This window comes from Syngnathoides biaculeatus, chromosome 5 (genome assembly GCF_019802595.1).
Source record: "Syngnathoides biaculeatus isolate LvHL_M chromosome 5, ASM1980259v1, whole genome shotgun sequence".
Lineage (NCBI taxonomy): Eukaryota > Metazoa > Chordata > Actinopteri > Syngnathiformes > Syngnathidae > Syngnathoides > Syngnathoides biaculeatus.
This window is the reverse complement of record NC_084644.1, coordinates 20,186,876-20,199,647: the sequence shown is the minus strand read 5'-3', so window position 1 is coordinate 20,199,647 and position 12,772 is coordinate 20,186,876. Positions and strand designations below refer to the sequence as shown.

At 43.0% G+C, this 12,772-nt stretch overlaps 1 protein-coding gene across 1 annotated transcript; it reads right to left on the bottom strand.

Annotated features, from left to right (window-relative positions):
• Positions 1–3,911: 3,911 nt before the first annotated feature.
• On the bottom strand, positions 3,912–9,340 carry prdm13 (PR domain containing 13). Its single transcript, XM_061818933.1, has 4 exons — positions 9,173–9,340; positions 7,854–7,985; positions 7,628–7,748; positions 3,912–5,371 (listed from the first exon to the last, which is right to left on the bottom strand). The coding sequence occupies exons 1-4, from the start codon at positions 9,338–9,340 to the stop codon at positions 3,912–3,914; spliced, it is 1,881 nt and encodes a 626-aa protein (XP_061674917.1).
• Between the last annotated feature and the right edge of the window lie 3,432 nt (positions 9,341–12,772).

The window sequence follows — 12,772 nt, the reverse complement described above, 5'->3', positions numbered from 1 at the left end:
TGGCCTGCCATTAATGTCTGGCATTGGTTCCGATTTACAATGAAGAGCAAACTTTTCAAATGCTCCCACTAATGATGGCAGTAAATTAACTGTTAAAAGGTGACCTATAAGCGTGAGAGACCAAAGTGAGTTCATGTTATATCAGTAATGACGTAGTGGTTCACTGGACTGACTTGCCAACAGATGTCATAGGTTAAATTCCTGCCTCGTGATGATGTGAACGTGATTGTAATCATTCTTTTGGTCTCAGTGTTTCCTTTAATTGATTTGCAAACAGTCCAGAGGTAATTTCACCGCCTCTCACCAAGCCACCTGGCATAGTTTTCTGGCTCATCCATTGCAACATACTATTATAATATTGTGCATTGGCTAGTGACAGTAAAACATGATGACATTAACTGCATCATTGATTTGTATTATTTATTTCTTATTTAATACTATTTATTATATTCCTTGCATCCATGGATAGGTTAAGGCATACCGGAAGTCCACTCACAGTATTGAGGTCACTAATATAAAGTGGGAAAAAAACAGTTGTTTAAAAAAATAATTGTTTTTATTGCTTGTAACTGCAATCTTCTTCAGACCCAATGCAAATATTGGAACCAAGCGGTGACAGTAAGTTTATGTTGCACCTTAAAAAGGGTGCAAACATTTGTAGGAATAATAGCTGGAACATATTTGCTAGAATGCGGTTTTACAGTTCCTCGTCAGAATTTGCCAGAAAAAAAATCCTTGGAGAAACTAGATTCAAGTTACTCCTTTGATGAAGATGTGTAAAAATGTTTATCTTTGATTTCACTGCTTCATTTGACATCAGTTTTTCGGTTTAAGCTGTTTGGGGTCAGTAAATCCCCTCCATCCTGGTTCAATCATATTTCTATTTAGTGTTGGTCTAGATTCAGCTGCAATGAATCAGAAAACAACTGCAGTATTTATCCATCCATCCATTTTCTTAGTCACTTATCCTCACAAGGGTTGTGGTAGTGCTGGAGTCTATCCCAGCTGTCAACAGGCAGGAGGCGGGTTACACCCTGAACTGGTTGCCAGCCAATTACAGGACACATCGAGACAAACAGTCGCATTCACAATCACACCTAGGGGCAATTTAGAATGTCCAATTAATGTTGGATGTGTTTGTGATGTGGGAGGAAACCAGAGTGCCTAGAGAAAACCCATGCAGGCATGTGGAAGACATGCAAACTCCACACAGGCGGGGCTGGGATTGAACCCGAGACCTCAGAACTGTGAGGCCAACGCATTGCAGCTGCTCCACCGCGCCGCTTTGCAATATTTATTTATTTATTTATTATTAATTGCACTAGCTGGGTGTCCTACCTGCTACTCAAGCATTGTGGGTATTTTTTCTCTGTTTTTAAATTATACTCAAGCTCAGACAGGCAAGGTTACTGCGCCTTTTTCATAACATCACTGTCATTTGTCATAACTCTGCATCCTTGTCAGTCACTTTGCATCACATCATGCATGCCCACATGGTTGAGATAAGGCTGGGGCAACTCCTTCTTGGCACCGATGTGATAAGGTTTATGGTGGATGGATTTGCTCTGATTTGTGGAAGTTCAACATCCTGAGCCACAAAAGAACATCACTGTACACAGTAGCCCACAGCAGATTCAAAAGATGCAGGTTTGAGTCTTTTGTAATTGCATTGCTATTGGCAACAGCTTGGATCCGTCTAATCCAGAACTATTATTCTATATAGTAAACTCACACACACACACACACACACACACATCTTGATATTTGGTATTTTCTGACATCCAGTTCAGGGTGTACTCTGCCTCCATCGCTCCATCACATCCGTGACCCTTGTGAGGCTAAGCAGCTCAGAAAATGGAATGGATGGATGGATGGATGGATGGATGGATGGATGGATGGATGGATGGATGGATGGATGGATGGATGGATGGATGGATGGACGGATGGACGGATGGACGGATGGACGGATGGATGGATGGATGGATGGATGTTCCTTATGTTGTTATAAAACTTTACATTTCGGGTAAATGACCTAAATTTTTGGCATTATCAGGTTGAATCTAAATTGCTGACTGTCTATCATGTAAAGGTCAGTTGAAATGTTAACATCAATCATTGTTGATCAAGTTGTTGTCAAATTCCAAAAGGTATGAAATAAAATAATTAAAATAGCCTAGTTTCCCAATGAATCCAATCATTAGGTTTCGAGATTAGTCGTACCATAGCGATGCTGGAATGGAGACCATCAGTCGATTTTCAAATCTTTGCCGTGCACCGCATGTACAGCAACATTGCAAGACGTTATCTTTGTGTGTGGGAGAAAAACAAAGACGGGAGATGGCCAGTTATAATGTAAATGGAACATATGACTTAAGTGATACCAGCACTTAAACATTACATTGTCCTTTAAATTTTATATTTTGCTATTACTTGTGTTATGATATGCAAATTGGGTAATTGAAAGCATCAAACAAAATTGACTTTTCTTTCTCTCTCGCTCTCTATCTATATATTTGTATTGATATAGCCATCCATTTTCTGAGCCGCTTATCCCCACAAGGGTCGCGGGAGTGCTGGAGCCAATCCCATTTGCCATTGGGCAGGAGGCAGGGTACACTTTGAACTGGTTGTCAGCCAACCGCATGGCACATGTAAATAAACAAGCATTCACATTCACACCTTCGGGCAATTTAGAGTAATCAATTCATGCATGTTTTGGGAATGTGGGAGGTAACTATGGTGCCCGGAGAAAACCCACGCAGGCACGGAGAGAACATGCAAACTCCATACAGGTGGGGCAGGATTTGAACCAGTGTCCTCAGAACTATGAGGCGAACCCTCAAACCAGTTGCACCACCGTGTAGCCTATATTATTATTATTATTATTATTAGTAGTAGTAGTAGTAGTAGTAGTAGTAGTAGTAGTAGTAGTAGTAGTAGTAGTAGTATCACTATTATCGGTTTAAACTTTGAAAGTCCATTCCAGCATATGACGGACCAGAATTCCTTTTCCAAATCCGAAAATTCTTCATTGCTCATTGAAAAAGACATACTTTTTTCGGATTTATTAAAAAAAAAAAAGAATGAAAAAAGACAATAACATTTTGGGCAAGGGTAAAATATTGTCCTCATTGACAATATGACGCGTACAACACTTTAATGTGAATTATCATAATTTACACATCTTTACATAGAGCAATACATTTTTTTCTCTCAGAAATAATTCCATAAATAAACACATGCTGTTTGCTTCTTGAAGAAAAGCGTGCCTCGGGAAGAAAGTGCAAATTTAACCAGTGTATTTATTCATAAGGCGCGAGGACCTGCGTCTTCCATGAAGTAATGAAAATTTGTTTAATTTTCATGCTAATAACCCGGGAGCGGTTTGGTTGCAATGAACTGTTTTCCTTAAAGTGCAGATGAGATCTTTTTCAGGTATAGACAAGGGTGACGATTGGTAATTATGTATGTATGTTCGTTTTAGCAGTCAGAGGAAATAAAATAAAACAATTTGGCATTTTCTCCAGTTTTGCGGGAGTGTATTTTGGAATCTTCATATTGTATAAAAGCAGGCCATTTGTGAAATAAGAAACATATATGTACACTAGGGAGAAAACGGAAATGTTTTTATCGCTGGAAAAAAATGTAAGGAAGGCCGACGTCGTCGAATTTAGAAAGCCGACATTGTGTATCCAACACTGAAACAAGCTTGGCATTTTGCATGACAGCACGTTTTCAATTGGATCTGGTTTCATCAAACGTCACGTGATTGTTTCACAGTCTTTATATAGGATATATTATACGGGAATGTGTCAACACATAAATCTCAATCGAACTGTCCAGCATGGTCCGAAGTTATAAATAAAATGTTTTGTTGGGAGGGGAGCGTCAGGATGTATTAATAGTGACGCCTAATGATTAGTTTTGCTGGATTCCGGCTCACTTTGGTCGTCGGTGAAGCAGACGTCCACGTCGCTGTCGTTGTCGCTCTTCAACTCGGCGTCCTCGAACAGGCCCGCCTTGTCGTCCAGCTTCTTGACGCTCTGGCCAGGGTGTCTGGACTTGACGTGTCTCTCCAGATCCCGCCTCCTGACTAGCACCTTGCCGCAGAAGTCGCACCTGTACGGCGTGTTGCCTTCCGCGTGGAGCCGAATGTGCTTGTTCAAGTTGCTGGGGTCCCCGAAAGGCCTGAAGCACACTTTGCACTTCAGCGGCTTGTAGCCCGTGTGAGTCCTCATGTGGATTTTCAGTCCGTATTTCCTTGAGTAGAGTTTACCGCAGTACAGACAAAGGTGTCCCTTTTTGGGTTTACCTGCAGAGCTGGGGTTGCTGCTGCTGCCGGCAGGCAATGGCTCCAATCTGCCGCGGCCCTTCTCGGTGGCGATTTCGGACAGCTGTTGCGTGTGCATGGCGATCTCCCGGTCTATGTTGGTGATTGTGCCCATGTCTTGGCTTAGGGAGGGCGCGCCGAAGTAGGGCATGGACTCCGGGTACTTGAGGAGGTTGCTGAAGTGGAATTTGAGGGGGTAATAGGGCGAACTGTACAGAAGCTCCCCGTTGTAGAGAGTAAAGGGCATCAGGGGGATGTTGCAGTCTCCGCCGTAAGTCTTTACGCTGTCGAAGTTGGGCAGAGAAAACCTTTCAAAGTGGAGTCCCGGGTGTACGTGAGGGTAGGGGGACGGGGCCAGCCCAGCGTGCACGCGACTCTCGACCTGTTTGAAAGCCGACGTCTCTTCTATGTGAGGAAGCAGAGGAAAACTTCGGATGGCGTTGGCACATGTGCGCCCCATGCCGGGGGACTCCACCATCCCGGGGGTGCATTTGGCCGCAGGATTTCCGCCTCCGTTTACTGTGGCTTTCACCATTTTGCTGAATCCCAAAGCGGCCGTCTTGGACCCGGCGTCCTCTCTCTGCGCGTCGCCCACCGGGATCTTCGCGACCCCGGTGGGCTTGAATGCGGAGCGCACACCCGGGTGGAAGCCCATGGAGGTAAGCATGGAGGACGCTGCGCCCAGGCCGAACATGTGTTCTTGGTTCCGGGATGAAGTAACGCTCATGTCGAGGGCTCGGTCTTGATCCTCGGGGCTGCTTTTCTTCACCAGTCCGGCCTTGCCCAGGAAAGGGGAACACAGCGGCCGCCTGCTGGAGTCGGAAATCGAGGAGATGTTCTGAGAGCTTCTCGGTGAAGAAGAGGTGTTGGGGATGTCTCCAGACTTTGGAGACCTGCTGAAGGTCTCCGTGCCTCTGGTTTGTTCACTGCTCACGAATCCGCGCCCGTAGCTAAGCGCGCAGTGGAAGTGGACGTGGGCTTTGAGGCTGTTGGGGTATTTAAAGATTCGCCAGCAGTACCAACAGATGTAACGCTCCTCACCTGCACAGAAGACAGCGAAACCCAATAGAAACAACCCGTCTGCTAATGCCCAGGTCGTGCACTTCGACGCTCACAATTCACGTGAGATATACGTGGACATATCAGACCCATGGATGCAAAATGTTTACAAGTCGGAGAATCTGTGCACCGCACATTAAATATTCAAACTCCCAATATATGAGGTCAAAATGAACAATCACTCATTTATTCGTGTGATTTGTTATCTGAATTACTATAGTAATAATAGTGATAATAATAATCCCTAATTTATGACTGACAGGCGACCAGTTCAGGGTGTAGTCCACCTTTAGCCTGAAAATATATGGGATAGGCTCCAGCATTCCGCAAGCCTTGTGAGGATAAGTGGCTTGGAAAATGGATGATGATGATGATGATGATAATAATAATAATAATAATAAGAAGAAGAAGAAGAAGAAGAATACATTTACTTCATCTTCATTACAGTATTGTGATGGCTGTTCATTGAGAATTGCATTCCAGGAGTGGTACAAATATTTTGCTCAGATTTTTAAAGTGCAGGAGAGGTTTAAAAAATTTATAGAAATACCTCTCAACGTGCTTTAATATTCGACGACATTGAACGTACCATGTACAGTAATAAACATATTGGCAATTTAATAACAGTTTGTGAGCGTCGTCTTTAACGGATCGATATGATCTGAATATGTTATATCATAATATATTAATAACAACCTATAAATATATCATAATAACATTTGAATGCCACTCACAAGTCAATCCCCACTTTGGTGAAGGAAATAAAAATATTAATTATGGACTCGAGAAATGTACATTTCGTTCGATAGCGTAACGATTATTTTGGTACAATTTCCTTTGAATATAACTTTTAATAACTCTGGCCTATAGTCGATGGGATCCGGTTGAGGGACTAAGTAGTAAAGGGTGACAGCAAGGGCGAGTCATCTTTTTAATGACTCCCAGGCGAGTATTCAGAGGTTGATATAGATGTAATGATTTTGTAATCGTCAACCGGGCCATTGTTAAAGGAGCCCATGAAAAGAGCAAACGCCCAGCCCAATCTGGCCAGCATTGACGGCACCGCTTTTCCTCTCTGGGCTCCTTCCCGTGGAAGTGACAGCAGCTGTGGCTTGAAATCGCAAGTCTGCAGAAACAATGACGCTGGCCCATCTGTTGGCGCCTCATAATGGGACCCAGCGTATGTCGAGGAGCGAAAACGCAGTATGCTGGGCCCGAGACTCAGGCCAATATGCACTCCACATAAAAGTTAGCATTCATTAGGTCACAATGCCTTAACGCACCCGCCTAATATACCGTGACTCGCTTGTTTTGGGGATTTCTTTTGAATAAATGAATATCAGTGGCACGGTTTCATTTATTGACCCCCAAATGACTTAACAAATCTCAGTTTTCAGGGCTGCGGAGACTTGCAGGTTTGTGTTTGTAATTATAATAAGAATACTAAATACAATAGTAATAATAATAATGAAATGATAATAATAATAATAATTATTATTCCAACATTTCAAGTACGTAATTCGTGTGATTTTTAAAAAATTGTATCTTTAATGCAGCGTTGATCCACTTTTTATATTTTTCTGGCAGTCAGCTATAAAAGAGATAAAACTATATATTTTTGTCTATTAAAGGAATTCATTGCAAACGTGTGTTCCGATAATGTATGTATTCGTTTTTAAGGGATTAACGTCAAATGAGCTGGTTCTTTGCTGGGATTACAATTTGTACAAGCAGGAAGAAGAATGGGGATTTGTTTTAGTGGTCATTAAATGGAAGTTAATTGTGCATTACCTATAAAACGTCCAAATCTTTTTTATATATCTTAATTTAATATTGATTTAATTAGAGGGTAGAAGCGGAATTCCCTGAAATCTATTCGCGTTATTGTCAAATAAAACAACGGCTGAGTACAACTGTACTAAATGTCAAGTAAAGATAATATAATCACATACAAATGTAATTGATTCTAAACGAAACCAAACGGGCAAAACAGTCAAATCAATGTTTTAGGAAGGCTCCCAGAATAAAATGACGGTATATAATTGATTCCCATTGCCGTGAGATTAAAGAGGCAATGAATCACATTCGCAGCCTTTAACGGTGCAGTATAATGTCAATGAGACTTTACAAAATCATGTCCTTGATGTTTTTTGCAGATTTGTGATGAGAATGTGTTTCGCTTGTCCTTTCATGGCAAGTTCCAAAATTGCTGCGAAATTCGTCAGGAGATTTTCTTACCTTTCTCGTCGTGTGTGGGGGTGGCTGTCGTGGGTACGTCGTACCACTGGGCCAAAGCGTTAGAGTACCAAACACTGAGTTCCTCCCCCGCAGGAATATCTCTTGTCACGCGGTAAAATATCTTCAAGAAAACCAAAAAGAAAAAGGAGCAGGAGGACAGCAAGTTAGATGAAAAGCTTGGGTGGAAGACGAATGATCAGAAAACAAACGTTGGGTTGGTTTTTACCTGTCCGCCAGGTAAGTCTGATACAGCCTCGAGATTTTGCTCTAGACTGTTTCTGGCGGCTCGGATGAATCCGATCCAGTCTGACACGGGGCAGCCAGACTCATCCACAAACTCTTCCCGCACGAGGCGGATCTGATAATGACAAGAAATATATATTTGAAAAAAGATGTTTTTGTGTACTTTTAAATTGGTACCTATTCAGATTGGTGTCAGTCTCCTAACTAATGCGCGCGTGTTAAGCGGCACCTTGAGGTGCTGCACTCACGCTTGACCAAAACAAGTCTAATGCATCTTTATCCGCTCTGCTGGTAATTCACTAAAGTGAATGACACGCAGGCCTAATTGAGTTGATATGGGAAACGAATTTGAGGAGTGTCAGAGCGTTTTGAAACTGTTCAAGGACATTAAAGATTCAAGCGTGACATTTGACACGGAGATTGCACCTGATGAACGCCCCAAGCCCGGGGGCCAAGCATTTAGATGCATCAATCACCACCGCTGACAGCCTCAACAAAAACTGGCTGAGCCTCATAATGCAGTTATAGGGACAATTTCTTTTTTTTTTTTTCCTTCTCTGTAAATAAGGCGATTGTTTCTTTATTCAGACGTTTTATGTATTCATTTTAATTTGGCGATCTAAAACAAAAACACCGAAATTCCTCTGCAAACTGACTGCTCCCCACTCAAAATATGAACGCATTTGTTTGGTTTGAATTGTTAATGGGCGGTATCTATTATTTTTCATCACCCCAAGCCTCAGTTCCATCTTTCTGTGGCCAGATTCTATTTCAATTAAACAAGTCACTGGGATAAACAGGCCCGCCAGGCAAGCGGGAAAATGTGAAGCTGCAGAGGGCACGAAAGCCGCACGCAGCAGGCCGGCTCGCCCATTACAACGGTTAAGTAGACGTCCAGACTGACAAGTTGGCCACTTACTGGCCTCAATTATTCCCAGTCTGACACGCCAAACTGATTAATAAGAGAGATTGATTTTGACAGTCTTGCGAGAGCGAGGTAAAAAAAAAAAAAAAAAAAAAAAAACAAATGCACTTCTTCAAATGTTGGGAATAAACGAGAAAATGTTAGTAAATGTACATATTTGTCGGGTGCGTGATCAGCAATATTTTTTAAAATGTACAGTTATCGTCTTTTCTTCCTGATGGAAATCCAATGTAGCAAGCAGTGAGATATTTATTTTTTAAAAATCCAAGTGGTTCCAAGAGAAAGCCAGAGCAGTATCTGCAAATGATTTGTAAAAGTTACAAATAATCATGCTAAAAAAAAATAACCAAAAAAAGTTAGTCGAGTTTTAAGGTTACCTTTTTCTTGGGCCCAACTTCTTTGCGGTCTGACAGGTACTTCCCCAATTTAAATGCGCCAGGTACCGGACCTATCCGGAGGCCAGCCGGGATTCCACAGTCTGAAACCACACTGACGGTGGCGGACGCCCGGGTGGCTTGCATGGCGTGGGGGGAGATCAGAACCATGAAGGCTGATGGAAGCCGAGTGAGAGAGCGCAAGGCAAGAGGGTTCAAGTAGGAAGAGGAGAGCAGAAGGAGGACCGGCCGAAGTGACGCGATGGCGTCACGCAGCCAGCTTTTCTAGTGATGGGTGCAGGCAAGGTAACCCCCTCCACCTCCCACCATTCAACCATTCATCCCCCCCTCTCGGCCCCCCGCCCCATGCAGTCCGGGATGCGAGTGTGCATCGCTCAGATGGGAAGAGAGTGGTCCTGAGTTGGCGATGCACTGAGAGTGTGAGAGAGCCGGCCGAGTCCAGCAGCTGTGAGGACACTGGAAGACGCACCGGCCTTCGTGGTCACATGGAGACTTTCCCTCACCCCGCCGCATAATCAAGTGCTCCAAACTGGTCAAGAGACACAAAGGGCCAGGCGACCTTCCCATCCCCAAAATCCAATTTGTCAAGGGCAGAGAAAAGAGGGTGCATCATCAAAGGTCCAGAGCAGCCATTAATCCTCAGCATGTGGCTTTATCCTAAAGACAGTTCCAATATTTTAACTGACAAATCCACTGTATAATTTTTCCATAAATCCTCGTCGCTTTCCATTCTTTGCATTCAAGCCAGCTCCGAGGAATCAATGGCTACTTTAAATCTACTCTGCCGGCATTATTTAGGCTTTTTATACACTTCAAAGCGGAGTATTCTCCCCCTCCTTTGTGTCCTTACTGAGACAAAAGGATCGGGGAAGTTTAGAGGACTTGTTAACTTCTATTGACTCTCGGCGTGTGCCGGCTTGAGATCAGACAGGTACTGAAAAGGAAAAACCAGCAGCAGGACTATAGAAAGGGGGAAAACCCTGAACCTCGTCATGCACAGGCGTCTTCATCATTTTAACTTGCACAAATTATTACACTAGTATTTTCTATTGAGAAATACGCCTCCTGTTTTTTTTTTCTTTATTGACCTCTTTCAGTATTTTATTGCCCGATACAACAGTCAGACATTTTTATAAAATTTGGGTTATATTTTGGGGCAACAATGATCCGTTAAAATGTTTTTTTAATGTTAAAGTGGCTGTGTAAGTGCGAAACATAATCACAGAGACTTCAAATAAAGTCACATGAAAAGCGCATGTTGTGTGCCGTGCAAAAACGAACCTGTCCAGATGGAGAAAGGCATTTTGTAAGGGAAAAACACTTTGATGTGTACACCGTACAGGCCATTATAATTGCCGATACAAATAATACTTATTCAGCGTATCATATACTTGTATGAATCAGTGCAGCATTAAAAAAGGAGGTGGGTAAAGGAGGCGGCAACGTGTAGTTACGCAGATTTCTTCTTTCTTTCTTTCCCTTTTTTAAATGGCATACGTCCTTTGATAATTAAGGGATGAGTCCAAATAGACGAAGAGAACAAGGACCTGTGGGCGAGTGGGAACATGTTGACATTTGACCTGCCCACTTGGATATTAACAAGTGGTAAATCCGATTTAGGAAAATAGCAAGATGGCAAAATGTTTTAAAGTAAAGCGTAAAAGACAACCTTCACGACTAAATAACGGATTTATTCGAACGCACTGGATTGAAATGGCATGTATGGGATGTTTGCGACTTTAGAAGTGATCGTGAATTCAACACACAATGCCCATCGATTTGCGTGGGTGAATGCGCAGGCCTTCACTGAGTTGCGCCTTCCTCCTGTGCTCGCCTCCACTCAAAGACACCGAACAATGTCATCAATAGAGGTAATGTTTGCGCCTGGCTGTGGAGCGTGGGGACGGAGGTATTTATTAAGGCATCGCTTCTTTTTTTTTTTTTTTGAACAGGTTCCCATCCGCGTCCAGTTGCTGTTGTAAAGCACTTCAATTCTTCACAGTAAAATCATTTACACTGTATCTACACTGCAGTGTGCAAGTATGGTCTTTTCGAACTAAAAGTAATTCCGGTGTGCACACAGAAGCCAACAAGAGAAGTCCAAGACCGACTGTGTCTCGAGCGTGAAAGCAGGCTTGGAAGCAAATGGGATGGAAAATTAAATGAATTTAAACGATTTGACCAGCGCTATTGTGTCTTCCGTTTTTCGCCAGAAAAAGAAACATTATTTACACGGTCGGATCTTTATTCTCTGACAATATTGTGGAGTCACTCACAAGAGCGGAGACTCTGTAGAGCTATTTAATTACAACCTGGGAAGAATTGGACTATGTGAAGGGGAGAAGACTGTTTTATGGTCGCCTCAGCTTGGCTCCTTTTTGGATGTTTTACTATAAGCGGCAGGGCTCTGATTTAACTGGTTGGCCATTGATGAACCATGAATATAGAGGAACAACCTGCCTGCAAAGCAAGGCATAAATACAGAGAGCAATGCCCCACCAGGGATCTCCATTCATGCTGGCTGACTACTTGAGCGGTGCCAAGGGTTCACCACCACCTATCCTGGACTGGTTTCAATGGCCCGCTATTTAAGACCTCTCTGAGCTCTCCAGAAAACACATTTTTTATGTCGACCCATAAAACTTTGTTTGGCTCTATTCAGCAGAGCCCAATCATTGTCCCACTTTCCAGCGTAGGCTATTTCTGAAGGATTCCCACGTTTTTAGAAGTGACTTTGTAAAAAAAAAAAAAGAAGAAGAACGAAATCAATTATTTTTCTTCATGGAAGTGGACATCTCCGCATACATCAGTCACACCTCTTTCAGCAGACAACAGTTCACTTCGCTGCAGTGAATGCATCATTTTTTCTGATCTGACTTCGCTGGCACAAAGATTTTTTTTCGAGTAATTTTGTGCCCCCCCCTTCTTCTTCTTCTTCTTCTTCTTCTTCTTCTATTTATGCCCACTCTGGTCACACTGCTTGTGTTTCCTTGCAAAGACTTTTGGGAAAGATGCAAGCTGCACCGCTGACCGACCAGCTGCTTAATGCGGGTGGGACACTAGAGACCCCCGTGAATAGTAATTGAGCTTGTATGGGACTCCCACCAGGTGACATGATTGGGATTTTAACCCAGACTAATATTCCAAATCGTATTAGAGCGGGAGCAAATAAACGACACAAAGCTGTTCGTGATTTTATTGAAAAGTTTTGGGAATTCAAAGTGTCTGCAAAGTTCTCTCACCGGGCTTTTTCAGTCCTATTTCTCGGGTTCAAACTCACTTTGTCTCGCATGAGGAGATACGGACAAAGGCATGTGAAGTCTTGTGAATGGATGTGTTTCGGTGTACCTTATAAATTCATACCTTTTCTCACTCGAGCGCCTCAGAAAGAACGTGTCACTCAGGCCGATTCTCTCTGGTGTCCGACGCATTCCCCGGCAAATGTATGCAGGCAGCGCCGCGGATGAATAGAGCAGCGTGTCAGCCGACTCTAATTGGGATTTAGCCACCAAAGCATATGCACAAAGTGACTGAAGATCACCAGTTTCTAAGAGAGTCACAACTTTTGCCCTCTTTGATGAA

Bases quoted from the DNA above. Each gene is read 5' to 3' on its own strand.
- prdm13 (XM_061818933.1), bottom strand. From the start codon at position 9,340: ATGGTTCTGATCTCCCCCCACGCCATGCAAGCCACCCGGGCGTCCGCC. The intron at 7,986-9,172 runs GTAACCTTAAAA...TGTCATTATCAG, and splicing joins AAGTTGGGCCCAAGAAAAAG to ATCCGCCTCGTGCGGGAAGA. The intron at 5,372-7,627 runs GTAAGAAAATCT...TCTTCTGTGCAG, and splicing joins CCCCACACACGACGAGAAAG to GTGAGGAGCGTTACATCTGT.